Here is a 26,647-nt window from a genome sequence, read left to right on the forward strand (position 1 = left end):
CCATTTTAAAAGCTTTTTAAAGTAAACTTTATCTTACCTGTAATTTAAATAGGTAAAGTACAAGACGCGTAAAATATTGCGTAAAATAAGTATTTATTTACCTCTTAAGCTAGCGATCGGTATATAATACTTCGTTTGGAGCAATATAAAATTATAATTCAAGAAAAAATGGAAATGGGAACGTTCTAATTTCTGAATTTATTTAAAAGCATTTCCATATTATCCGAGCAGCAGGTTATATTTTTCTGCAAACACCTATTAATTTCTAGGGGTTATCTATGACCTTGGACAGGGGAGGTGCTTCCTCCTCCTCCTGCTTAGCTTCCACGGTTCCTCTGCCGGTAACATCCTGCACTACCCGGCACGTCTCGCTTGACAGTTCCTCGGGATCCTGGACTTCGTCCTGAACATTCTCGATCTGCTGCTGTAGATCTTCAGTTTCCTTGCGAAGAGAAGCGAATTCTCCGACTCCCAGTTCGGCGTGAATGGTGTCCATCAGATTGGCCAGCAGTAGACTCTCGTTGTGGCTGAAGGCATCGCTCTCGTTGCTGCCCTTCAGGATGCAGTTCCTCACTTCCTCGGCCTCGTAGCACATGCCCAGTCGGTTGTGGTAGTGGGTGGGAGGCATCTGCTCGCCACCCGGCAGCGGAAACTCGTAGTCCACCTCCTCGGTGATCAGACGAGTGGGACACCAGTAGTTGTTCATCTGGAGAGGATCGATACGTCGAATACCAGTCTGGAATATCCACATATTAACTCACCTTAATGGTCCCAGTCTTGCCCTGAATAACAGCCTGGTTGCTGAGCCGCTTTTCCGAACTGACCTCGATGAAGGCCCTCTTGCCGCGAGTGAAACATAGTTCTATGTCAGCCTCCACGTCCACGTGATCGGCGTTGACCTTGCCGCTGACCTTGACACAGCGCGGCACCTCCCGAAACACCCACAGTGCCAGCTGCATTCCGTAAACCCCAAAATCGCTCGTGACTCCGCCGTAAAGTCCCAGTCTCCTGGGGATTATTTAGTTACTAGTTTACTATTCACTTATTATTTCACTAAAGTTAAAATATTGAAAGCTTAAATAAATGCTATAGTTTTGAAGAAATAATAAACAGTTTCTGTGTTATATATGTATTTTAACGTATTACGATACAGAAGACAGTTTTTTTTTATTAATATTTAAAAACTTTTATTGTAAGGTAACATTTATTTGAGACTTATTTGTTGTTAAAAAACAATATGTAGCTATTTTTCCCTTTTTATATAAAAGTCGTTGAATTCAAAATAATGTTTTTAAAATAAAAGGTAATGAATAACGATTAAAAAAGTATTTTAAAAATAATAGATTTACATTATTTTCGTGGTTTGTGTTGGATATTAAGACCTTACCCCTGAGAGACAGGCAAGCCCAGACTGCAACGGACTTTCTGCACTTCTCCCAGGCGATTTCGCAGGATCTGGTGCCTCAGGTAGTGATAGGCGGGCACGCATCTTGGCCACATTCCCTCCATAAGGAAGAGACCTCGCGCTCGCGCCTTCTCCAGCAGCTTGGTCACCTGCTCCTCCGTCATGCACAGCGGTTTCTCGCACAGGACGTGCTTGTCGTGATTCAGCATCAGATGACACAGCTCCGAGTGTTGCGGATTCAATGGAGAAATGTACACAACATCTAAGGAGCAACAAAAGTATGATTAGGTGGTTGTTCAATAGGGGTATATACTTAAGCTAAGTACAAATTTATTGACTTAAAAAAAATTCAAATAAAACCACGCACATGCGACACAAAGAAGAATCGACGTGTGCCCAATGCAAGGTAAGCGTGTGACCGCAGGCATTCTGATTGACCTTACAAAACCAAATCTAGAGACTCACCGACATTCGGGCACCTGGCCAAATCCTCGAAGCTGGTGTACACGTTCTCCACCTGATGGCGTTCCGCGAAGGCGAGGGCGTGCGACTGGTAGGCGGCCACGCAGGACACGATGCGATGATGCTTCTCCGGCAGGACACTCAGCGCTGCGGCAAAGTCATCCGCCATCAGGCTGACGGGTGCGATTCCCCAGCGCAACGTTGGCGCCTCGTCCGCCACCCACTCACCCGTTCCCTGCCCCCTGGAAGAGGGAAACCGATTGATGTGCAGCTGGCGAGGGCGGGGTCGCCACATGTTGTGATCGCCAATATCGCCGCCAACGAATCCGAATCTGCTTCGTCCGCCGCTCGACCTGGATATGGATGATGAGCGATCTGCGGAGCAAAACGGGCATTACTCACCTCTTACAGTGAACAATAGACGGACTTGGAAAAGTATGTATAATATTTATAAAATATGTTTAAAAATTTGTCCCAGGGATTTATTTGAGAGAAACAAGTTGAACCACCTCATAGATGCAGGATAACAATTTTTTTTTTACATGTTGTTCTATAAAAATTTTTTTTCTATCTTTTTGTACCGCTTATTGTTGTGAGAAAATATTTATGTTGAAACAAAAATTATTTATACTTTGAGTAATTTTAGAAAAGTTTTTTTTTGTATTTATATTTCTATCTCAATCTGTTTTTTCGAGTATACAACCGCCATTGGCGATCGGTGGCAACTTTGTCGCGTAAAACGCATTTCATTCATACAATCGAGCGCTTTTCCACGAACTGGCGAAATTGCGGGTGTTGGTTTTGGTTTTGGCCTAGGCCGCCGGGAAACCGGTCCGGACTCCGGTCCATCGGTGGACGCATCCACGTCGAAACCGAGACGACGGGCGCATTATGTGGCGCTGTTTAGTGCGTCAGTTCCTCCATAATTAGTCATATTTGTTTAGCATCACAACTTGTGAATGACTCGCTGCCGTTCGTTGCGGCTCGCAGGCAGGTTTTGTCTTTGATTTTTATATATTTATTTTTTGTTTTCATTTTTGTTGTTGCTGTCGTCGTATTGGCCTGGTCCTGGCCAAGTTGGCCAAGTTGGGAGCTGCCTGGGCCGCGCACTTTGCGCTTCGTTCTGTCCGCATTCGAATTTCACTTTCTTTTTTAGAAACTAAGCTTCGGACTGTTTGTGCATTTATCACTGTAGTATCTGCTATCCGAATGGGTAGCCTCACTTTGACAAGGGGCTGTACTTTATCAGCGGGGAGAAATCGATGGGTGTTTAACTATTCAAATAGGTATAGTTATTCCTATATGGCATACAATAATATATTAAATTTTTTTAATAATTATAAGAATAAAATTAAGTGAAAATATATATTTATTTTTAATATAGTATTCCTTACTATTCGATTTTAGATCCGAACCGAACTAGAACTCAGATCTTTGAGAGTATTTATGAACCTTTCTTAAACTTAAAAACCACCTAAAATTAACAAGATTTTCTATATTAATTTTATCAAAAGAGCATTTGTCTTTCGTATTTTCCCCACCCAAAGCTGCCACCTTTTCCCGGCGTATTTCACTTTTCAATAACTCGAGTGCGTGCAACAATGTCCATCGCCTGGTGTCCGCTTCTGTGTGCGAGTGTCGACGGCGGGTCCCAAGAAAAAAATACAAATTTGTTTATCTAATTAGCAATGCACCGGGCGACGTCTGCGCGGGCAGCGCTTTTCACCTGATTTTGCATGCATGGCAGGCATTTCGGCGGCTCAAGTGGCAAGTCGATGGCCGTAGAAATTGCCCTAACCCCAAATGCAAAGCGATAAACACAAATAATATATGTGCAAGGCGCGTTTTCGGTTGGCCAATGAACGAAAGTGTTCTATGGGAGGTTTTGTAGACGGTCCAAAAAACCAAAAATCGAAAACGAGAAAACAAACCGACTCTCGCCCAGTGACGGAAGTGTCTCTGTGGGTGAAATTATGTGCCAGTGAAAGGTTGCCTAATTTCTGTCATTAAACTACGCTGCCATGAACAGGACGCAGAGGTGCACTTGCGAGAAATGATGAAATATTACAAAATAATACCTATTCATTAAAATATAACAAAATTATTAAATAAAAATATGATTTTAAATAATTTTATACGTATTTTATGTTCAAGCCACACACTTAAAACCATACAAAACTAAAATATTTTAAAATGACTATCAAAATATTTTTATTAGATTCATTTTGAATGTGAAATTTCTTTTCATAAACTTGAAATGCAAATAGTTATATCCATAAATATATACCAATTTGTATGAGCACATTTTTAATTTAAAGAAGTCCATAATTGTAACTTACAAATAAGAACAAAATAGGAGTTTGGATTATTACAATTTTTAAGATCTTTTTCCTGTTGCATTCAAAAAATATAAATAAACAAACAACGCAAAAAAATTTTCAAATGGAATATTATTATTTCAAGTGTGATACTTTGAGGAGGAGATTTTTGGGGCAGGGGCACGCGACATGAGCTGACAGCCGGAGCACACAAATTTGCCATGCGTGTGTCTTTTGATGACTCTTTCCCGAGAGCGACGACACGGCGGAGACGACATGTTCATTAAAGCCAGAGCCGTCAGAGATCTGGTCATCTTGGTCATCTGGTTCCTCTGCACCGCTGCATCGGTGCGCCGACAAAGCAAATAAATACTAAAATTTGCATGCCTGCAACATAAATCGTCGCAAAATATTAAACAAGTCAGCAGCAACAGTTGAAATCAATAAATTTATTGATACAATTTACACGGCTGAGTGGGCTGCCAGATAGCAACTAGCAACTGGCCACTAGCAGCAGGCAGCTTGACCACATGCAACTTTAGTTGCATGCAACACATGCGCTAATTAAGGGGGTTCCCAGTTGCTGGCGGGGGTGTTTTGGCCAAAGCTGCACTTGAGATGGCGCGATGGCCTTGCAAGTGGCCAACACAGAAACAAGTTAACGAGCCCCGGCCAAATGACCAACTGACTGAGGAAATTCATTGGGTGATTTAGGCAGGGGGAAAATCAACGGGGGAAACAAATTACCGAGCAGTGATTTGCGATGATTTGGTCCTTCTCTGACTTGATTTCATCGCATTAAAATTGGCGAAATAAATCAAAGGTGATTCGCTTTTTATTGTTTACTAATTACGCTTACTGTGAGTTTTCCTAAGAAGAAAAGTAGATATTACATTTTTATTTTGGTTTAATAGATCTCAGGTTATTTGCTTTTAATTGTAAGCTAATTAATTATTTTATTTGTTATTTTTTGGTATTAACTAAATAATTTTACATTTTATTTTAAAGAGTAAAAGTAGAAATAACACTTTTTGTTGAATAGATCAAAGGTTATTCGTTTTTAATTGGAAACTACTTAAGCTTGCAGTGATTTATTTTTTGGTATTTACTGAAGAATTCAAGAGTTTATTTTTGAAACAAAAAAATAGAAATTAAACTTTTATTTTTTTTAATTTTGAGCAGTGTAAAAATGCCATTGCCGTAAAAAGAAAGTGGAATGACTGACAGCATTTAAAATTCTGTAACCATAGATATTTAGATATTTTGCATGCATATGTTCCGCCATTCTGGGCCGTGAAAGCCATGCGTCAAGTTCGTTGCCAGAGTCTTTTGATTTGCCATACGTTTTTGTTCGAGGCTTTTGCAACATTGCGCCTTAATTGACACCTTCAAGAGAAAGGGGACAAAGGGAGGCTCTGAGGCCGAAAGACAGCATAATCTTTCCGCTGCCGTTGTTATTTCCATTGATTTTTTTTGAATTTTTTTTACATATGTCAGGCTGACGAGCTTCGTGTGCACGTCTGTCGGCTCACTTTAACCATCTTCGCCACAAACTACGCACACGCCCAGCAGCAATGCCAATTGACAGCCAGTCATGTCATGACTATTGCCAATTGTTTTTGCTGCCCAAAGCTTTTAACATCTTTTACGATTTCTTGGCCGCCAGTAGAAATTCATTTGGCCAAAAGATTTTCGATTTTTATGCAACAGGTGGAGGCGAAAAGCGAAAGCTGGGTTTTGGTCAGGAGAACTTCACCTTTCTGGGTAGAAAATTCTCAATAATATAAACGATATAAAAACGTAATAGAAAATTAAACAGTCTTTAAAGAAAGCCATTAAATTGTAGCGCAAGAAAAGGTTTATTCTAAATCAGAATTTTTGGCCAGCGACGGCAGCAACATGTTGCAGGTAGTGAAAAGTGAGTCTGGCTTTGGACAACGACAACGGCAACAATCATCGCCAAACAGGCAGCAACAAAAGCGAAAAGGCGACAACTTTGGTGGCGAAGCCGACTGAGCGGCCAACTGCGACTGCGACGCGTGTGTTTATGGATTCGCTTTGGCTTTGGTCAAAAGCGTTGGCCAAAAGCGTTGCGACGGCAGCAACACCACGAAGACAAGTGCAGGCTTTGGCTTTTCAGCTGGTTCGTTGTACCTGAAAATCTCAGCCGAGGTACGCTGCCTGCGCCGACGTCGCTGCCGCCTTTAACAGTTTCGAATTTGAGTTTTGGCCAAGACCACGCGAAATCAGTTAACAAACGGACGCGTTTTGAAACGGATGCACTGGCTGGATGCACTGGCGCGCCAAGCGAATCGAATCGAAGCTAAGCGAAGAAAACCTGAAGCTCCTCCATAAAGATCGAGATCCCCCAGTCGCTGGTCTTGTGTCCCGAAACCCGAGGCCGTGCGAATGTCTGTCGGTTTCGGCGGCAGAAGCTCGAAGAGCTGCTATCTTCATCGGTCGGTCGCGCTGGTCGTTTAAAAGTGAAATTTACTGAATGAAATGAAATGTCTTCTGGCCAGCCCCGCTGTCCGGCCGAGTGGCTTTGTGTTTGATTATTGATTTGTGACAATTGTCGGCAAGGAAATGACTGCAAATTAGTTAGTGCAAATATTCGCTGAAATCCGCAAGGATTGAAAATCAAAAACTAAAGAATATAAAACGCTTTGCTTGCGAAATTGTGGAAATATTTATCCCAGTGACCGGAAAAATAAGGTGATGTAAGATCCTGCTTAGATTGTGTAAGCTTGTGAAAGTGAAAGAATAGATGGTAGAGAAAAGATGTTGGTCGATTATAAACAGTAATTGAAAATCTTTAAATTTTATAATTTTTTAAGGATCTGCCTCCGAAAATTAATAAGATGCTACAAAATCTATTAGGATTGTGAAACGTTCAGTCTGAAAACAGGTTAATAGATCGTATTTCTGAATACTGAAACAACTTGTAAGCCTATGTAAGATCAGAGTAAATCATCTACGATTATTCATTGCGATTTGTGTTAATTACTTATTGAAAGTGATAGCTAGCCAACGTTTTTGATTAGTAAGGATCATGTTTACTACATTTTCGATGGTTTCATAATTGCCACATAAATAATAGTGCTTTTACAGATAGGGATGACTAATATCTTAGGATATTAGAATCCAAAGAAGCTTAACATTCGTTATAATCTTAAAAAATATTTAAAGTAAAAGTAAATAATTAATATCCAAGATTTCTTCAATATATTATTTAAAAGATTTTTATAGATTTATAGGACGTCTAAGTAGACTTGAAAAAATATATTTCCCCAATCAGATATACATTTTTCCTCTTTAGCATTTACTTAATAAAATCAAGAATAGCCAAAGTGACATTTCACTAGCAACACTTGGTCACGATCCATTGTCCACGATCATTTTCACGCATTTTCCATCAATCAACTCTCGGTTTTCAATGGTATAATCCATGACTGCGGATGCTGCACATAAATTGCACCTTTCTTCGCCAGCGAAATCGAATGTTTCGTCTCTTTGCGCAAAGAATTAAGACTCTGAATGGAGTTTAAGCCGGCGCTTATGCCGACAAGAAAAACAAAAAGAAAAACAGCAGACAAACAGACAAACAAACGGGCATCACTCATACGCCGTGTGTACAGAATGAAAGAGCCGATTCAAGGCGAGAAGGAGAGAAAGGGCAGAGCCACTTCATTTTCATTTTCCAGGCACTCCCGGGCCTCTCGATGCATTTATCTTTCACTTAAAGTGAAGATGACATTCTTTAAATGAAATTAACTGCCGGCAACAAAAAGCCGAAGCTGCAATTGCAATTGCTGATGCATCTGTTGATATTGCTGGTCTTGCTGATGCTGCTGTTACTGCTGATGTTGCTGATGCTGCTGAGGTTGCAGCTAATGTTGCCGCTGTGGCAGTTGCTTCTGTTGGCAGTTGCTTTGGCTGCAATTAGTATTTGTCTTTGGCTAATACGCTGCCATGTTGGTATGCATCTCAGTGCGCCAGTTTCTTGTTGCCTGTGTTGTGTTGCTGCTGCAGGTTGCTGGTTGCAGGTTGCTTGTTGCTATTGCTGCTGGCATAAAAAATGTCGCGCACTTGAATGGATATTTGGTCTGTGCTTCGGTTGTTTGTCTATTTATTGGTCTGTTTGCCTGCTCATCGGCTTTTTATATTTAACTGCCTTTGGCTTAGCCGTCCACTTAACAGCTGTCGCTTCGAGTGCATCTTAGTGTTTTTCTTTTGAGCCTTTTGGGTTTTGATGTTGTGGGCAGTGACTGAGTGACTGAGTGCCTGCTTTTAAGATACCCCAGACGAAAGTGCATTTATGATAGGGGGACGCATTCAGTTGGATGCGTTCATATAGTTTTGACATGGCGTGGGCTGCCGCGATCAGTGGCCATCAAAAGGGGTCGAAGGCCTGGGAATTGCTCGAAAGTTGTGAAATAAATCGGGCCACTTTTATTGCAGCAGGTGTAATGACTAGGCGCCTAAGAGGATTTGATAAAGAAAATCCTTAACTTGGGCACTTTACGAGACCACTTTCAGTTGCAGCTATTAAAAATATATAAAAATAAAAGGCAACTGACATTTCCGATAAAATAAATTGGGGCTGATGGCTTACCTAATAGAAATCTGGAATCATCAAAATGAATCTACATTTCATAAACTTCCAGTAAAATATTTAAAGAATTCAAAAACATTAAAAATCATACCGATAATGTTATAAATTGTCTATAATTTGCCTATCCGATAATCACATTATACAATTACCGCCAACACTCACTTAGCGACCAACACATTTCTCTTGTCATGTAAAGCCAATAAAATTAAATAACACAGAAATGATGCGTAATTAAACGCATTATGCAAATGCGATGTAAGACAGTAAAGACAATTAAATAACTCAGGCGAAACGAGAGCGTTAACAAAACAAGTTAGGCCTACCTTATGAAAAAGCAATAATTTCGATGGAGGAAACTAGTGGAAAATTGGGGGAAATTGCGACCATCATTAGTGGCAATACTTGGAAAATGTTAGTTGTTTGCTGAAAAAGTTGGCCGGTCCAAGTTATATTCAATTACAAGGCCGTCATAACCCATCCCACTTTTCTTCTTGACCGTCGGCGAATTTTATTTGATTTTAATTGCCGCCATAGCAAGATGTTTGCCATTTAATGGCTTTATTTATGCGTGTAGTAATCAAGTTAATTTTTACGATTGCCGCCGAGCGCGTTGCAGCAGCAACAACAACAGCAATAACAAGCGTAACAGCACGCCGGCAACAACAAGAAAGCCGCGAAGCTGCTGCGAAATAAATGCAAATTTTCTTTTATGATCAAAAAGCACAAGTTTCACTTTCGATGGGAACGAATTAACCGGCAGGCGCAAGCCGGGAATAAAAAATATTCGCAAAACAAAAAAGAGACAAAGATGACATGCAGCTGGGGAGGGAGATGGTGATAAGAAGCCCTTGGGCCAAAATCTTCGAGAGGAAATGCAGAAGAAAGAAAGCCAAAAGGAGAAGAGCCGCCGCCCACCCAGGTCGACTGCATCTTCTGATCGCCGGTTACCGGTCGTCAGTCTCCCTTCTCCAATCCCCAAGCTTCAGTCTTCAGTCTCCGGGGAGTCTTCTGGTCATTCACGTTGGCTGTCTGCCCTCTGCCGCATAATGCTATAAATTATGAAATAATCGAATCAATCTCTTTGATCCCCGAAATTTTCACTGGCCAGGAGGAGCTTCTTTTATCGAACAGAGACTTTATGGTGGGAATGAAGTATAAAAAAAACCGTTTAAAGATTTATATAATTCTAAAAATATTTTCGTTGGCAAGCAATGTGATTGTATAGACAAAATCTTATATTTTTACTTCCTGGTCTCGATTAAGCAATGTGTTTCTGTTCAAGTTCGTTGCTGAAGTCTTTCGTTTCGCAAAAAAGTCTTTGTATGAAAATAACACCGATAATAACCTTTTGATTCCCATTATAACTCCCTTAATATTGTAAATAACTGTCTTCGCAATATATTTTTTTCACAGTTATTTTAAACTAAGGTATTTATAAACTTTTGGAAAAAAAGAGTTAAACCAGTTTGTTTACAATTGAAACTATTTTTGGTTCCTGGTCTAAAATCTTTATACTTTTTATTACCCTCCTATATCCTTTTTAGGACATTCATTTATCATTCCCATCACAATTTTTCCATTTCCCTCGTTCGGTTAATGCTTGTGGTGTTTCGTTTTAGGACATTTTCCCTCACTTAAGTTATATATTTTCCAGTCGCCTCCTTCTTATCGCTTTTTATATCCTACCATTATTATTCCCTCCACAAGCCTTGTTAAAATCCGATTTGTTAAATCAATTTGCAATTTAATACCTTTTCATTAATAAACCGAACTAAGTGAAAGGTTAATTTTCTTTACTCTTTAGTTTTTTTTATATTAAACTGACATTCCGTTTTATGATCGCAACTAAAAGGCTACCTGAATTTCATAGCCACTCCAAATTAACTGGCCAGCAATCTGGATAACAACCTGTTAAGTGAGTCGAATGCAAGACAAGCGCCAAAAACTTCCTCATTCACGTCCGCTATATAGTTATCCAATAGTTAAGAATCAATTGCGGTGGCTGAAATTGCACAGATCAAGTTCGGCGGACACAATCGATGTTGGCTATTAAATCATCAGCGAGTCATAACCGAAACTGAACAATTTAACGAAAATTCCAGATAAGACGAGAAACGAGACGAGACGAAAAACCCGGAGACCAACGATCAACGAACCGACTAGCCGGCCACACGATGATGATTAGTGAACGCCACAAGAGCCGCGATTTGGTTACGATACTTGGCCTGCTGCTCCACCTCCTCCTGCTGCAGCTCCTCCTGTTCCACGGAGCCTCCGCCTCCGGCCATGTGATCGAGGTCTTGGCTCAATCAACAACCGCATCGGAGTCGCAGACTTTGGAGACGAAGACGAATGGCAGTCAGGATGAGGCTGGTCTAACGCCCGGTGCGACAACAGGTGAGCGAACAACGAACAACAAACAACCGCAGCAAAATGAAAAAATATGAAAGATTTGCACTTTGATTTTGTTTCGCCAACATAATTGGGTGCTTGGGTGCGGAGACGGAGAGTGGGCACTATTTTAATGGCCAGCATTAGGAGATCAAACAATTTTGAACGCAATCATGCGAGGCATTTTAATGCGAATGAAAGTGAAAATCGTCTGGCAACATTGTTTCGTGGTCACAGGCAATTATGCAAGGATAAATGGGATCCAGATGCAAGTGCTCGATTGGGTGGGATTGAATGGATTGAAATGGTATTGAAGTGGCTCCGGGTAAAGTGATCTGCCTACCCATTGTGGGCAGAGCACGCCCATCCATTATGAAATTGAAAAGGAAGGGCTCATCGACGCAGTGTATACCCTTAAAAGTTGGTTTAAAAATAAAGTTTAAAGCAGTTAATAGGAAACATAAAAAACAAAAAAAATTAAATTATTTATAAATAACAAGATCAGTAAAAGGTTGGAAAAAAATTTTTACATTTTAAAATTGATATTCTACTCATATTTTACTCAAGCAAATAAATATTTTTTTAATTTCGTTTTTTCTAAACCAAAAGAAAACTAACTTTTTAAGATAATAAAATTGTAAGCTCTATAATAAAGCACACTAAAACCTTCAATTCGATAGCCTTTTTGGTAAGCGTATTAAAAGCCAACTGCTAGAAGGAGATCAAGATGCATGAGTGGCCATTTCCGCTTCAGCCATGTGCATGTCCTCACGTCGAGGAGCTGGGAGCTTGGCAGCTTGGTATCTTAGGAGCTTATAGCTCCGCATGCCTTTGCAACCGCTCAAATGGAAAGCGATTTGTCTGGTTTTAGCTAATAATTTATCAGGCCTCCGCATTCGCAGTCGTCGCCTTCGCCTTCGCCATCGCCATCGCCTTCGCCGCCTCTGCCATTTATTTTTCCTCAGTCCGTTGATCAGTCAATCAAGCAAAGCCAAGCCAAAACCGAGTCGACCCAATGCGACTTTGTGTCTGGCTGTCTGTCTGTTTGCCGTGCTGATTGCCTTGGTCATGGCCCCCACTGATCAACGCCTGCCGACGGAGGAGCCACCAAGTGTTAGTGCTGGCTGCCAGGTGGGCGTTGGGGATCACAGCTTTTCTGGCGGCTTGGCCTCTGACTTTGGCTTAATTAGGAGCCACATGGCGGAGGGAGCTAAACGGAGCTCATCCCATGCCAACCTGGCAAGAGGCTGGGGCCTCGGGTTCAATCGACTGGAACTCCAATCTTGCACACTGTCCGCAGGCATTAAAATCAATTTATGCAAAAACTGCTCAAAAGCAATTGAAGTTAGATATTCACGAGGGCGGTTTGAGCAGATCATAAGATTAATTTTTTTACAATCGTAGTTTCTTCGGTATGTTTTACTTTCTTTTATATATTAAATATGGTTCTTCAATTACATATTTTTGCAACATTAAATATGGTTCTTCAATTCCATATTTTTGCAACATTTAAACGAAATCCTTAAAAAACTATGATGATCTTTTGGTAATTTTTTTAAGATTCAATAAATATTTTTTTGATAGAAATAAGTGTTAAAAGAAAGGATAAATACATTTTTTCGAGAATAAATAAATTATGGTTTGGGTCAGTATTCACGCTAACAAAATCTCTGGAAAAAATTGTTTAAATACGATTATTTAAAGATTTGTTTATGGTTAGTAATTTTGTTACAGAACTTTTATGATGGTTTTTGCTTCTCTATACAATTTTATAAATATACCGATAAATCAATAAAATTTAAACATTATAATTTTTATAATAAAAGCAAGAAAAATCCTTAACCTTCCCTCGCTTTGAGCAACCAGGATGCCGGCATTGACTTGACCAAGTGACGGGACAAAAACATTTGTTAACACTTTAACGAGTTATGATTTGGCCCGTCTCTGGCTGCAAAGCCTCGTCGCATGTCTCCTAGCTCCCAGCTCCTCGCTGAATCTCCAGCTTAGATGCCCCCCGGCCATTTTTCGGGGGGCAATTAAAGTTGCACATGTAAAAGTAAATTGATACGGCACTCAATCATCTACCACCGGCGGTGTCTTATCTTCTCTTTCGCAGCTCAACGGCTGGATCCGAACAACAACAACGAGTGGCGACCCCTGGGACACGGGGATCCGCTGCAAAAGGACCCCACCTACGACTACAGTCCGCCGGCCCTGGATCGCGTTCGCTATTGGGCGGAGAACAACAGCACGGGCCAGAGTAATCCGGAGGCCAGGAAGAAGGAGCTGCCGCCGGAGGTGCTGCGCAACAAGACCAAGAGCGAGGTGTTGCTCCTCGGAGTGGCCAGTGAACGGGTTAGGGTGCCCCACTCCCATTCCTATCCGCCAGTTCATCATCACCAACAGCAGCAGCAGCAACAGGCGAAATATGCGGCCATCCGGAGGAGCTACTATGCTCCCACCCAGCATATTCAGCACGGCCCACAAATGCAGCAGCACATGCCGCACACCCACCTCATGCCACCGCCCATGATGATGATGAAATCGAGTGGTGCGCCCCAGTCGCCGCCCCACCTGGAGTACAGACATAGTATGATGGCCACCGGAGCACCCACCTCCTATATGAGTCAACACAACCACATGAGTTCACCGACGCCCAAACAGGCGATGACCTCGTCGGTGATCTACCATCAACCTTCGATGGGTCACCATTCATCGCTGTCATCGTCCACACCCTGGATGACCAGCATGCCACCGCATAGGCTGAGCTACTCGGACCCACATCTCCAGGAATCCATGCACACCTACAGCTTCTCGAGGCCCCATCACCTCAGCTATTCGCCTAATTCTCTGCCAGGCCATCAGGGTGGACCAAAAACGGGGGGACTAAGGAAACCCTGGCTGCACGAGCTGCTCCAGAAGGAGGTGGTGGTGGCTACCGCAAAGCCCAAGGTTAAGCCCACAATGCCGGCGACCAAGTATCTGATGGGCACCAGTAAGCCGCATCACCCACTGCCACCAGGGGGCTTTGGCATCAGTTCCACCCGCTCACCGTTTACCTATGCACCCGTGACCTTTGTCCCCGGTCCACCCACCATTGCAGTGCCCACGGTGGCCACCGCTCAGCCAGCGGAGATCTACATCACACCCACTCCCCAGACGAGCAGCTCGGGCTTCAGACCCATGTTGATGACCAGCACCACCACCTCCACCGTGGGAACCACTCCTTCTTCAACTACTCCCGTATATCTGGGAACCAGCTCAACAACGACCAGTAATCGCCTGCTCATCCCCCAGACGAGCAATCTGTCGCAGAGACCCACAGTGGCTCCTGCTCCTCCGCCGAGTGAACCCACCACCGACTCGCTTTTCTCCCACTACAAGCAACCACCGAAACCCCTACTGGGACCCATGTACCTCATCATCGAGGGTCACTCCAAGGTTAAGACCTATGGCCAAAACGAATTGGATCCACATAGTCCCAAGATAGTGCCGGTTATCTCGAAGAGGGAGCCCGTGGTTAGGATAGCTGATCCCAACGAGAAGAGGGGAACTGTGGATTCCTATCAGGTCAAACATTTGCACACTAAGACTACTCCGATGACTACCACAACTACGACTAGCAAACCCACAACCGTGAAACCTTCAACTACTAAAGCTCCCGAAAGAGCTCCTGTCTACAGCACTACCAATTCTCCGGTTAGCAGTACTAAACCCACAACTATAAAGACTACTACAACTAAAGTACCTATAAGTAGTACTACCCCTTCGGTGGCAGAACCTCCAAGTGGTGTCAATGATCTGCTGAGTCTACTGGACAATATGTTTGCCGATGCCCACGAGATCGCCTCGTCCACTGGGTCACCACCTCAAGTGGTTACTTCCACCGCAAGCACCGTGCTGAAGCCAGTTAGTACCAAGTTGATGGCCCAGCAACCGGAACCGAGGATTTCCAGCAAGGCGGGGTCCATAGAGAGTCTCCTCGAGGAGGATAGTGAAGATCTGGGGTCACCGATTTCCACCGAGACACCACCTCGAGCAACGCGTCAGGTCTTTGACTATGATCAATTGCCAGAGTCACGGATTAAAGACGGGGTCACCGCCAGCGATATTATCGAATACGCTGATGATGATGATGAGGAGGAGCTGGGGGAAGAGGATCAGACCACCGATGGTCAGCTGGAAGATGAAGAGGAGAATGAAGAGGAGGAGGCCGACGAGTCACACAATTTACTCAAACGAATCGATCAATTTGTGGATGATGGGGATGACGATTTAGAAGACCTCATCGAGGGTCTGGACGAAAACGAAGACGAGATCGAGGAGAGGCGACAGCAGCACTAGCCCAAGATAAGCATTTTTCTTAAACTGCGCTCTATACCAAATCTATCAGAAACTTTTTCTCACGCCTAATACGTTCTTGTACATAAGTCAGCTTTAATTGAATCTGTATTTATTTGTTGTTAGTTTGTAGGCCCTGCTGGCGTCACAATGTGACTGCACTCTATACCCAATATAATTCGAGCAAAGAGTTTTCGTTGTGTAATTAAGCATTAAATTATTGAAATTTTCACTTACGTTTTTTAGTTGTTAATAAAAAATTGCAAATAAAGAGCAATAATAAAAACTTAAACATTAAAATCAAAAGAAAATCTCTGGCGCCACCTATGAAGGAGATCGATTGGGGGCGCCACCTAGTTGTCGACTAACAAGTCTTCTACATGGGTTCGCCTTCTCTACAAAGCGTTTAAAAAAAGTAAGTATTTGCTTGATTTAATTTAAAGTAACTAAGCAAAAATGTTATAAATAAAATAACTTGTAAGCAGTTCTTTAATATTTCTCCGTTTAAATAATATTTTTATTCAACATCAAATCGCCATACCAATATCACTAATTCAAGCTAGGCGCCAAAAAACGCTTTCCAGTAAATATCGATCGTTAGACGCTCGATAGCGATAACACAACCACCTGTGCCTGGCAGTGCTGACAGAATTTTACCGGTTATTTAAGAATAATTATTTAATTAATAAATAATTAAGAACCTTTTTCCTGATCTAATAAACCTTTTTTGGTTCACTAATTTCGTTTTCCCACCCAAAGCAGCTATTTCCCGCCAAATCTTCGCCACCACTGATGTCCGACCTATCGCGTCGCTTTGTTTATTTCCAATTGGATTTTCCAAGCGCCAGTCGAGAATTCTCCGCCGAAGAGTGCGGTTTACGGTAAAAGAAAGCGCTTCCAGTGCGTGACAATAGATCGGTTCTTTTTTGTGAGAAGAATCAACCACTCGACGCTTGAATTGAATTGTGTGCGCAAGGTGTGCTAAGCTCAGTAACAAAATAACATATTATTAACAGAAAATGAACAACAAAAATAAATAATCAAGTGTGCGAGTTTTTTGTGTGTTTTGTTTACGCTCCCCATCCCCAAGCGATCTTCGTTCTCTCTTCAACTTTCGCTTTTGTTTGGAGTTAATGAAGGCGGAGTAATGAACTTGAACGGATAAGAAGAAGATTTGCGAATGCAGTTGCTCCAAACGGAAATGTGTTTCTTTTGGCCACAAAGAATGCAAAATAAATAAAAACACGTGCAAAGTGATTTTGATATTGTGACTCAAAAAGCCATTAAGGCGGTTTTATTTTTATGATAACAGCAGCCAGACTGATAAAAACTAGCAACAAATCGTGTTTAATCAAATAGAGTACCTCTATTTTTTTATGCATACTATATAGCCATCATAAATTAGTGAAACTATCTCCGCCTTCCCTTGAATTGAATGAGCGGTGATAATGCCCATATAGCTAAATTGTGTGAATGCCTGTGCATATATTTGCCCGATGGCTATATAACCTTGATCCGGGCATTGCGTCGCGGCCTGAACAAAAAAAAAATTAAAAAACATTTCCGAAATGTGGCGTCGTCGCCATCAAACAGAAAAAACCAAAACCAAACAGTGAAAACCAAACAAAAACCAAACAAACTTCTATGCCAAAAAACCGGTTAGCGCCAAAAACCCAAACAGAGACTACTTCTGATCAGAGATAAAACGCGACCCAACAAGAGAAAAAGAGAGTGTGTGTCTGGTTGGAAAAACAAATTCCATTCCAATTAGAAATTATCAGTCAAATGCTGATAAGAACAGTGTTCTTGCCTTCTGATTAGAGAGCAGCCGGCGAATTTCGTGTCTTTTTCCTCTCGACATTTGGGACTACAGTGGAACTTTCCTAGAATGAACCTCTTATCTTAACAGTTCTATATTTTAAATTGTTTAGCTCCGAAAAAATGTCCAATATTATATAAATAATGCCCAAGAGGAACATATAATATTTTAATTCTCCAGAGTAGAACAACAATTTTTTATTGCAGAATTTCGTATAAAATTTCATAATTTTCTTCAAGTTCTAAATTTATAGTGTCTATAGATCTACTTATAGCATCTTGACTGTAGAACGCCTGCATCCGTTTTACATTGTAAGGGGCAAGTTAATTGTGATTAGGGTGGCCCAGCCAGACATGTCTACCCTGGCAACATGATAACGAGGGGCTTATGCAATCACCGAGTTTATGAACCGCAGCATTGATAACCTTTATCAATCGCCGTTCGATCGGGAGACGCTTAGCACTCAAGTTGATGGATTCACTTGAGTTACTGACCTACTTTTATCGCTGCTATGGGAAGTTCTTCCTTATATGACGGCAACCGGTTCCGGCAGTAATTATCGAACCAAGTAGGCTACAACTTGAAGTGTCTGGAATATTTTCAAAAAGTTAAGGTCGGCGTAGTTAGCAGCATTAAATAAAATAAACAGTGTTCACTAGACAGGCGACCCATCAACATCTGCGTAGACCAGATAAGTGCTGAAGTTACCGCTGGGACGCCCCCACCTTAAGTTGTTTAAATATAAACCGAAAGTTCAACAAACTAATCGTCAAACCGCAGCGGCCATTCAATTCAGGTTCGGTTCTCTTTGCCACATGCGGGTTATACATGTGCATATGCATTGACATATCCATTCAAACAATAGGGTCCAAAATAATAGCATAGTAATAACAGTAATGACAAAAATAGTAATTTCACTAAAAATTAGTTTTTAGAACATAAATTAATTAATTACATTTCCATGTTTTTTTGAAAAAAATATATATTTTCCAAATTTTTTTTGTGAGGAATAACCCGTTGATAAAACTTTATATTGTCATCCCATTTGACCTCCTTTGTCTGGTTTCTTACACGGATCTGTAATGTATATATTTTTATACGCATCGTACTGCTTTGGTCCCACAAGCCTGATAATTACTCATCATGCTGTTGATGAGCCATGACGAGCTTCGACTTCGAGTTCTCGATGACGTTGCGTCACGGTGACTCGACTTAAATCGTTCTGCATTTAATGGACACATATGTTTGAAGTATACGTTTAAATGTCTTCCTTGCACTTGGATCAGTTCAACGCACTGAATAATTATGTAAAACTTAGTGTTTGTTGCCAATGGAATACTAATTGAACACTAAAAAGCACAAAAAACTTCTCCGTTCCCATATGCAGTAAAAAACAAAAATATATTCTCTTTTAACCTTCGAATATTTAGAAATATTTACTTTAATATTTTTGCATGCCAGTATTCCAATGAATAGCTTTGAAACCCACTGTAAATTAATTTTAAATTGATTTTTAAATGCATACGCGATAAGCAGCGATAGTAGTCGAACTTTGATGTCAAATAAACAAGGTATCAAGAAACTAGTCAAATAAAACTATTAACTAAAATTGTTGCCTCCATAAAGTGACGTAGATACTGTTACTCAAGAATTCCTTTCAACTGATAACCCTCAAATTTCGTCATGGAAGTTGCTTGCATATATGTACCTATTATACTGAATTAAAAAATATTAAACAATTGCTGAAACAACAATTTCCTAATCGTATCTTGACACTCGTTGTTCGCCATAAACAAGTTACGTGAGTGCGAATCCCTAACTATAATCTTAGAAACAATCATTCAAAAATAGAATCTGTAGATACAGTAAACTATAAAGTATTTTTGGGTTCCAGAAAGTCAATTAATTTGGCTTCGCAACGGTTGGGTGTGATATTTAATGAACTCAACGAGGCTGAATGCTGATAATGCCCTGCCATTTGGTGATCATCCAGTTGACATGCGATCTTGACTCAGGTAGCTAATGCCAAGTACGATCGTCGCAAGTTTACAACTGGTTTTACACGACTCAAGTGAGAAGCTGTTGGCTTATAGACTAGACAACTTAACCACATTATCATTTGCGGGTTCAATGTCTATGCAAATCGGTATCTGATTACTTAATCAGCAATCGCAGAGTCGGATGAGCTTTGACCGTAGTTGCGGAAATTGCTTCTGGGTGGGTCTGGGCCCATTTATTTGCGAATAAATTAGAGATATATAAAACGTGTTATATAGATCAGTAAAACAATAAAACCATTACTTAATTACCCTCATTACTTATCAGAGTTGCGTATTTAGTCAATGGATTACCGATTCCAGCGAAGCCATTACTGATTGCAGCCTACGCAGTTCCAATCCGAGTTATTTCTGATTCAAAATAAAAGTACTTAAACTTTTTATATGGGTTACCAAAAGAAATCTTATCTTAGTATTTTGCTTTCAATGGCAAAAAGAATTTGCGATAAGCAAAAACTAATCATCATAAATACAAATTTCTTTATAGAGTGTTAGACCATCATGACCACCAATAAGGATCCCCAAGATAAGGGGCCCGGGAAGGCAGAACAACCCACCAAGAACGGTGGATCCGCTGGTGTGGGAATCATGAAACGCTTGAGAAGATCAGCCTCTGCCACGGAACACAATCTAAGCAGTCTGCGAAACCGCAAGTCAACCCAAAACCTCTTCGATCAGCATGGCAATCCCATCGATCTGCGGCAGTATCGTAAAGTTTTGGATAAGGATGAGAACGGTAATGGAACGAATGGTTCCGAGAAGAAGCTGAGATATAGAAGAACCCAAAGTGTAACCCGTGCTGAGGAAATTTCCAATAAAGAGGAAAAGCAGCGAAGGGCCCAGCCTGGCAGACCGATCCATCGGCCGAGAGACTCGCTATTTTCCTGGAGCTCTGGATTCACTAACTTCACAGGCCTGGTAAACTGGGGATTTCTACTGCTTTGCATTGGTGGCCTGCGCTTGGGTCTAGAGAACCTGCTAAAGTAAGTATTTCGGAAAACGAAAATGTGAAGAAATTTAACAACCTTTTATATCACTTCTAAGATATGGCATTCGCATTAATCCCCTGGACTGGATCTTTTTCATAAGCGGTCACAATGAAGGCGAGGGTCATAATGCCCTAATCCTCAGCATTTGTAAGTATATAGATTCTAAATATTACCAACCCACAATTTAAACAATTAAATATTTTGCAGACTCTTTGGTTCACATTTCCCTCTGTTTGGCTGTGGAAAAGGGTCTTGCCATGGTAAGTACTCACTTTGATAGCATCTTACGCCTAATTTGTTTGATCGCGACTTTAAGCACATAATTAGCTTCAGCATGGTTTATTCTATTTATATGATAAATTTAAAAATATCCAGGTTTTACTAAAATAACAGCAATTTTTTGGAAAATATGAGGAAATTTATAAATGTTTGACACAAAACGATTTGTTCCTTTGAAAGCAGAGTTTTCCAAGTGATAACATAGCAAGTTTTAAAAACATAACTATTTATTGTTTACAAAACTTACATTTACATACAATAGATACAATATTTCAATGACAATAAACCGGGCAATGAGTGATCAAGTGCGTCTATATAGATAAGAGTTGCGAATGTATGGCGAGGTTTGATTGCGATAAATGAGCCCCAGTCATTCGATTCGATTCCTTTAGGCAATGCGTACACCAGCCTGATCACAATATTTCTGCAGCACTTGCTTGTACTCGGGTTCCAGGGGAGACAGCAGAGCTGGCAATTCTCCTGCCCGCGACTGCGCGAACTTGGAGAGCGAGGTGGCCAGAAACTGGCGGGCATCTGTGATCTCGGCCAGCTGATCCTGCTGGTTGGGCTGAGCATGAGTGAGTTGGGCAAAGGCCACTTGATAGCCAGCTTCGGGATCCTCGGCAACTCCTGCCGACTCTCCGATTTCGAGACCCTTTAACTTCTCTGGTGGCCGCTCGAAAAGATCGATTAGGGAATGCAGCAGGCGTGGCCAAAAGGCCCCATACTGCGGCTGCAACATTTCCGGCGTCTCGGTGAGCAGTTTCGTGGCACCCACAGCCACCATTTTGCGTTCCTGTTCCTTGAGAACCTTTCCCATTTCGGTGATGAACACGCGATCCAGCAGCATGCCAAACATGCCGGGCTGTATCTCATCTATCAACTGGGCCAGCTGACCGCCGCTGTACTTGATCACATAGAAGCTGAAGAAGACGATGATGCCGCTTATATACTTGGGCGTCTTCGAGAGAGACAGTCGCTGGAAGAGCAGGCCAAAGACCTGGCGAAGATTTGGCTGGATTTCCGCGGCTGGGTAGTAGGAAAGGAGGTTCTGCAGCAGGTAGAAGCCTTCATGATCGTTGGCCTTGGAGGCAATCATTTTCTGGAAAATTCCGAGGATTCCACTCTGTAACGAAATAGATGAAATGGGAATGAGTAAAATTGTTTCTAGGATCTCTCTCCAATAGTTTGCTTACCAATTTACCCAAGGCTTGAATCTGAGCTGAGCCCTGCTTGATGAAAGCCGAGATAAGACGGATCAAGGGTGTAACATTGCCCGTCCGGTCCCAAAGAGCTGGAGACAACAGGCAAGGGAACAGAGCCCAATATGGTTCTGGTATGGAACCAGAGCCCTCGCGCACTTCCAGCAGCACAGAAAGCATCTGGAAGACGTAGGGCATAAATTCGACAATATCCTGCTGCAAGATGCCTTGGAAAACAGGGAACAAAGCCTCCTCAAAGGAGCTCACAGCAGAGGCATCCGCCTGGCAGACAATTCTGGAGATATATATCATTAAAAACAGTTCCATGGAAAGTTAATTCATAATACTTACTTGATAGACAGTGCCAGCGTTTCGAAGAGATAGTGATTAAAGTGCGGACGCGAAGGATTCTTGGCCACCTGAGTGAGAATCTCGGTGAGCCGGGGAAGAGCCACGCCCATAAAGGGCATTGAAGCCGATTGCAAAACAGCAAAACTTCGCATAATAGCTACAAAGAAAATTTAACAGCTTTGTTAACAGAAAATAACTGAAAAGAATTGCTCTTCAAACTCACCTTTCATAACATACTCATTCTCGCCTGATCCTGGCAGCGAGAGGGTAGCAAACAATCCGCTAATGAGTTGCGTTGCATGAGGTCCAAGCACTTGAGGACCAAACACAACCGCATTGCTAGCATCTCGCATGGTGAGGATCTTCTCCACGGAACAGGCAGCATAGCTGTGCACCACTGGGCTTTCGGCGGGAAGATGTCTGATGAGCTGCGGCAGACAGTTGGCCAGAACCTGGGGACCCAAAATGCTGCGGAATACCATTACGTACTTAATGGCAGCTGCCTTAAGAACGGGTATTTCGTTGACTGCAAAGAGGCATTTATTAGATTGATGGAATATGAAACGTTTTTGTGATTTTTCACTTACTGTTGGGTCTCTCCAGTTCCGGAATAATTTGCTGAGCACAAAATTCCGGCAGAGGAACCAACTCCGAGGTCTGTGTGATGCCATGCTTTTGAGTTCCACCTCGAGACGCCCATGAAGTGACCAGATAAATGGCCGTATCCTTGGACCTCCAATTGGCGGCCGGATTCTCTTTGTACTTGGTCAGCAATATCTCCAGATACTGGCCAAAAATGCCAAAGATCTTTTGCTCAAAGTTAATGGATAGAGTCTTCACCAGATCGCAGGCCGCCCGACGTCGGGTATCAATGTCAGAGCCTTCGATGTCCCGGCGAATATACTCCTCTGGACTGTCCTCGAAAATTTCCTCATCTGAGGGCCGAATGTCCAGATTGGGAATAACAACTTTATCGCAGATTTGTGCCAGAATCTCTGGGTTCTCGAAAATGCTCTGATAGTGCTGACGCTCAGCCACCACGGAGAGGAATTGCAGGGCATGGGAAACCAACTATAAATTAAAAGTTTAGTTTTTGAAGACGTTAAGTTTGCTTTCGCTACTCACCGCATCGTACTTGGTTTGCAGGCTGGTCTTGACCAGCAATTCCCAGACTGCAGTCACGAATTGCTCCATAAAAGGCTTGAACTCCTCGTCGTACTTCTTGGCGTACAGGCAAATATTCTCGCAGACCTGTGTGCGCAGATGCTCCAGAACTCCCGCATCCTCATCATCGCCAGTGCGCAGCGATGGCACATCCGCGGCCAGCTGCTGGATAAACGCCCCCATCCAAGTGTTCATGTTGTCCTCGAAGAACTCTGGCAAATCCTGCGAGTTCAGCGAGAAGAACACCTTGTTCACCAGCACCAGGGAGCCGTAGATGACCTTCAGAGCCTCGGCATTGTTCTCGTGCACCTTGGTCAGCTGCATGGTGGCCTGGAGCAAATCGGTCAGCGGCTTAGCCATGCGATCCAGCACAAATTTGATCTCCTCCCACAGAGCCTGTGACTTGAACTCAAAGCGATAGCGCTTGAAGAGCGAGTGAGCGGTTTGCAAGACGCCGTTGATGACATTGAAATCGCCAGAGGCGAATCTCTCCACCATCTCGTCGATGAGCTGCGGCCATTTTTTCGGAAAATCATGCTTGCCAATGATGCTGACGGCGTCGCTCAGTTGTTTTTGCAACGCCACCGGCGAGTGGAGCATTAGTGTTACGATCAGGGTCTTGATTGTGTTCCTGTCACTTTCGTGGATGCGATCCGGTCCATCGCTGTCCAGGTGGGCCGCCCAATTCCGCTTCACATAGTTTTTGAACGCAATGGCGCCCGCCACCCGCGTGGTCATGTCCATTTGGGCCTTGTCTATCAGGTTGAGCAGTAGAATCGGGTAATTCTGCTGCAGTTCCGTGGACTCCAAGAGTTTTTCGGCTGTAAAATGGACAATAGGAAAAATTAGAGTGTGATAAAAGAGAAGTTTACTTATTGTAAATATTATTAAAGGGGTTATTCAGTGGCTTTTACCAGTTTTAACAGGATATTTAGTTATTTTAGGAACATTTTTAATATCTTGGTAAGACGTATACCTATATTTTCGTAAAAAACAAATATAGAAAAATAATTTTAAAACATTCTCCTTTAAAAGGAAGCTTAGCACGTGTGGAGTAAACATTTTTATAGAACTCTAGAAAAAAGGGATGTGCTTTAGAGCTCTGCTTGGAAACGGTCTTATCAAGATCAGCAGTCCGGCTCAATTCTGGGTAGATAGTTATTTCATAATCTCGCAGGGGTATGAAAATCTCATAGGGTCCTCCATAGGGTTTTTTAAAACCGTATTTTTCCTAAGCGTCGCCAAAAGTCTTTCCCGCGCACGCACACAACGGCACGCCTGCACGCATGTGCAGCTGTGTGCGTGCCGTCCGTGTGCAAACGCATTCCCACACACACACTCACCCGGCCGGCGGACATTTGGATCGGCGCTCAGCGTCTGCTGCAAATAACCGGCCAGCAGCTGCAAATTCGCCTCTGTCACTTCCATTTTGAGTCTGCTTTCCTTTCGGGGGACTGGTTCGTTTTAAATAATTTCACTGGGGGGTTTTTCCGCCGCACTTTTCAACATGAAATGAAATCGCAAATGGCTTTTCGCACACAATGCTCGCAGATCTGGAGATGGGACTTGGGGCGGGCTGGGGCTATCGATAGTCTGAGTGACGTTTTTGTGATGGGAGCGATTTCCGTTACTGGTTATCGATAGTTGTTAAATTTAAATTAAATTAACGTTAAATTTCCAATCTATTTTCCAGGAAATCATTGCCGAGGGCTTGGGCATCTTCATCCAGATTGTAAACATTGTGGTGCTGGTTTGCCTGCCTGTGGTCACTATACACCTTAAAGGTCACGCTTTCAGTTTGAGTAAGAAAAAATTAAAGATAAATAAAAGTGGTTTTTAAGATTAAATTCTTATAGTGGGCGCCTCAACCGTTTGCTTCTTTTACTCTGTGTTGTTCCTGAAACTCTGGTCCTACGTGCAGACTAATATGTGGTGCCGCCAGACTTACTACCAAAAGAATCCCCGAGAGCGTCGACCCAGCATTACTTTGGCGGAACTGAGTAAGTTAAAATTTGCCAATTGAATTCGATATTTCTTTATTGTCCACTAATTGTCTTTCAGAAAACGGTGTTTTGGATGGCGGTGAAGAAGATGAAGACGTTTCCAAGTTAGTGCAGTACCCGGATAATCTGACCTACAGGGATCTCCTGTACTTCCTCTGTGCTCCCACGCTCTGTTATGAGTTGAATTTCCCGCGAACTTCGCGCGTGCGCAAACGCTTTTTGCTCAAGCGTTTGTTGGAGGTGGTGATTGGAGTGAATGTAGTGATGGCGTTGTTCCAGCAATGGATTATTCCCTCGGTTCGAAACTCCCTCATTCCGTTTTCTAACATGGATGTGGCCTTGGCCACCGAGCGACTCCTTAAACTGGCGGTTAGTAAACTTGGGTTTAATAGATTTTATAAATTCGTTGACCTTTTTCTCTATTACTTAGTTACCCAATCACCTGTGCTGGCTGTGCTTTTTCTACCTCATGTTCCACTCCTTCCTAAATGCGGTGGGAGAGCTCCTGAACTTTGCGGATCGAAACTTTTACTGTGATTGGTGGAATGCCAATAATATTGATACCTTCTGGCGGACCTGGAACATGCCAGTCCATAGGTGGTGTGTCCGTCATCTTTACATCCCAGTGGTCCAAATGGGCTACTCCTCAAGACAGGCCTCCACTATTGTCTTCTTGTTTAGTGCCTTCTTCCACGAATATCTGGTAAGACTAAGAGATCTGATACTTAACGTTTTTACAAGCTCTTAATTCTTTCTTGTGTACCTACAGGTTTCTGTTCCTCTGCAAACCTACAAGATCTGGGCCTTTATGGGCATGATGGGCCAGATTCCCCTCTCGGCCATTTCCAAGTCGATTGAGAAGAAGCTGGGTCCCCGAATGGGCAACATAATCGTGTGGGCTTCCATAATTCTCGGCCAACCTCTGTGCATAATGTGCTACTATCACGACTATGTGGTTCAGCACTTTAAAACCTCACTCAACGGCACCGACTACGGCAGTTAGATTCCATAAACCACTCATTTGGGATGGAATGTATCTGCACTGACCGGGTCCGTGTACTTTTTGTAATTTATAAGCCAGAATGCAAGTTAAGAAGAAAACTTGTGATTGCCACAATACAAAGCTAATTTTGTATGACTTTTGCACATGCATGTAGTACTGATGAACACAAATAGATTGTTATTGAATGCATTTGTTAATGGATTTAAGTGTCATGTAAATAAAACAAATTTTAAACTCAAAATTATAGT

At 42.3% G+C, this 26,647-nt stretch overlaps 4 protein-coding genes across 5 annotated transcripts; 2 read left to right on the forward strand and 2 right to left on the reverse strand.

Annotated features, from left to right (window-relative positions):
* Nucleotides 1–241: 241 nt before the first annotated feature.
* On the reverse strand, nt 242–20,858 carry LOC108068806 (trans-1,2-dihydrobenzene-1,2-diol dehydrogenase). Its single transcript, XM_017158593.3, has 5 exons — nt 20,670–20,858; nt 1,871–2,242; nt 1,388–1,667; nt 762–1,008; nt 242–706 (listed from the first exon to the last, which is right to left on the reverse strand). The coding sequence occupies exons 1-5, from the start codon at nt 20,731–20,733 to the stop codon at nt 266–268; spliced, it is 1,404 nt and encodes a 467-aa protein (XP_017014082.3). The 5' UTR covers nt 20,734–20,858; the 3' UTR covers nt 242–265.
* On the forward strand, nt 10,931–15,818 carry LOC108068804 (mucin-5AC). Its single transcript, XM_017158591.3, has 2 exons — nt 10,931–11,197; nt 13,308–15,818. Exons 1-2 carry the CDS (start codon nt 10,975–10,977, stop codon nt 15,533–15,535), a joined length of 2,451 nt encoding a protein of 816 aa, XP_017014080.2. The 5' UTR covers nt 10,931–10,974; the 3' UTR covers nt 15,536–15,818.
* Nucleotides 16,391–26,640, forward strand: mdy (diacylglycerol O-acyltransferase). Of its 2 annotated transcripts, none has more exons than XM_017158592.3 (9): nt 16,391–16,508; nt 19,896–20,391; nt 20,453–20,544; nt 20,605–20,657; nt 25,087–25,195; nt 25,250–25,393; nt 25,455–25,765; nt 25,827–26,099; nt 26,166–26,640. In XM_017158592.3, the coding sequence occupies exons 2-9, from the start codon at nt 19,910–19,912 to the stop codon at nt 26,397–26,399; spliced, it is 1,698 nt and encodes a 565-aa protein (XP_017014081.1). In that variant the 5' UTR covers nt 16,391–16,508; nt 19,896–19,909; the 3' UTR covers nt 26,400–26,640. The 2 variants fall into 2 exon arrangements, with proteins under 2 accessions (XP_017014081.1, XP_070075781.1); XM_070219680.1 differs by lacking the exon at nt 16,391–16,508 and adding an exon at nt 18,023–18,147.
* Cse1 (chromosome segregation 1) lies at nt 20,886–24,954 on the reverse strand. Its single transcript, XM_017158588.3, has 7 exons — nt 24,737–24,954; nt 23,355–24,214; nt 22,817–23,300; nt 22,453–22,755; nt 22,230–22,386; nt 21,873–22,173; nt 20,886–21,802 (listed from the first exon to the last, which is right to left on the reverse strand). Exons 1-7 carry the CDS (start codon nt 24,819–24,821, stop codon nt 21,065–21,067), a joined length of 2,928 nt encoding a protein of 975 aa, XP_017014077.2. The 5' UTR covers nt 24,822–24,954; the 3' UTR covers nt 20,886–21,064.
* Nucleotides 26,641–26,647: the final 7 nt, after the last annotated feature.

The sequence above is a fragment of the Drosophila takahashii genome, chromosome 2L (assembly GCF_030179915.1).
Source record: "Drosophila takahashii strain IR98-3 E-12201 chromosome 2L, DtakHiC1v2, whole genome shotgun sequence".
Classification (NCBI taxonomy): domain Eukaryota; kingdom Metazoa; phylum Arthropoda; class Insecta; order Diptera; family Drosophilidae; genus Drosophila; species Drosophila takahashii.

Excerpts from the sequence above, each read along its gene's own strand:
- mdy (XM_017158592.3), top strand. The coding sequence starts at position 19,910 with ATGACCACCAATAAGGATCCCCAAGATAAGGGGCCCGGGAAGGCAGAA. Across the intron at positions 25,394-25,454 it reads CATTACTTTGGCGGAACTGA|AAAACGGTGTTTTGGATGGC; the intron begins GTAAGTTAAAAT and ends ATTGTCTTTCAG. Across the intron at positions 26,100-26,165 it reads CCTTCTTCCACGAATATCTG|GTTTCTGTTCCTCTGCAAAC; the intron begins GTAAGACTAAGA and ends GTGTACCTACAG.
- LOC108068804 (XM_017158591.3), top strand. The coding sequence starts at position 10,975 with ATGATGATTAGTGAACGCCACAAGAGCCGCGATTTGGTTACGATACTT. Across the intron at positions 11,198-13,307 it reads AACGCCCGGTGCGACAACAG|CTCAACGGCTGGATCCGAAC; the intron begins GTGAGCGAACAA and ends TCTCTTTCGCAG.
- LOC108068806 (XM_017158593.3), bottom strand. The coding sequence starts at position 20,733 with ATGCTGAAGCTAATTATGTGCTTAAAGTCGCGATCAAACAAATTAGGC. Across the intron at positions 2,243-20,669 it reads AGGCGTAAGATGCTATCAAA|ATCGCTCATCATCCATATCC; the intron begins GTGAGTACTTAC and ends TTTGCTCCGCAG. Across the intron at positions 1,009-1,387 it reads GGCTTGCCTGTCTCTCAGGG|GAGACTGGGACTTTACGGCG; the intron begins GTAAGGTCTTAA and ends AATAATCCCCAG.
- Cse1 (XM_017158588.3), bottom strand. The coding sequence starts at position 24,821 with ATGGAAGTGACAGAGGCGAATTTGCAGCTGCTGGCCGGTTATTTGCAG. Across the intron at positions 22,756-22,816 it reads GGAACTGGAGAGACCCAACA|TCAACGAAATACCCGTTCTT; the intron begins GTAAGTGAAAAA and ends GCCTCTTTGCAG. Across the intron at positions 21,803-21,872 it reads TTCAAGCCTTGGGTAAATTG|AGTGGAATCCTCGGAATTTT; the intron begins GTAAGCAAACTA and ends ATTTCGTTACAG.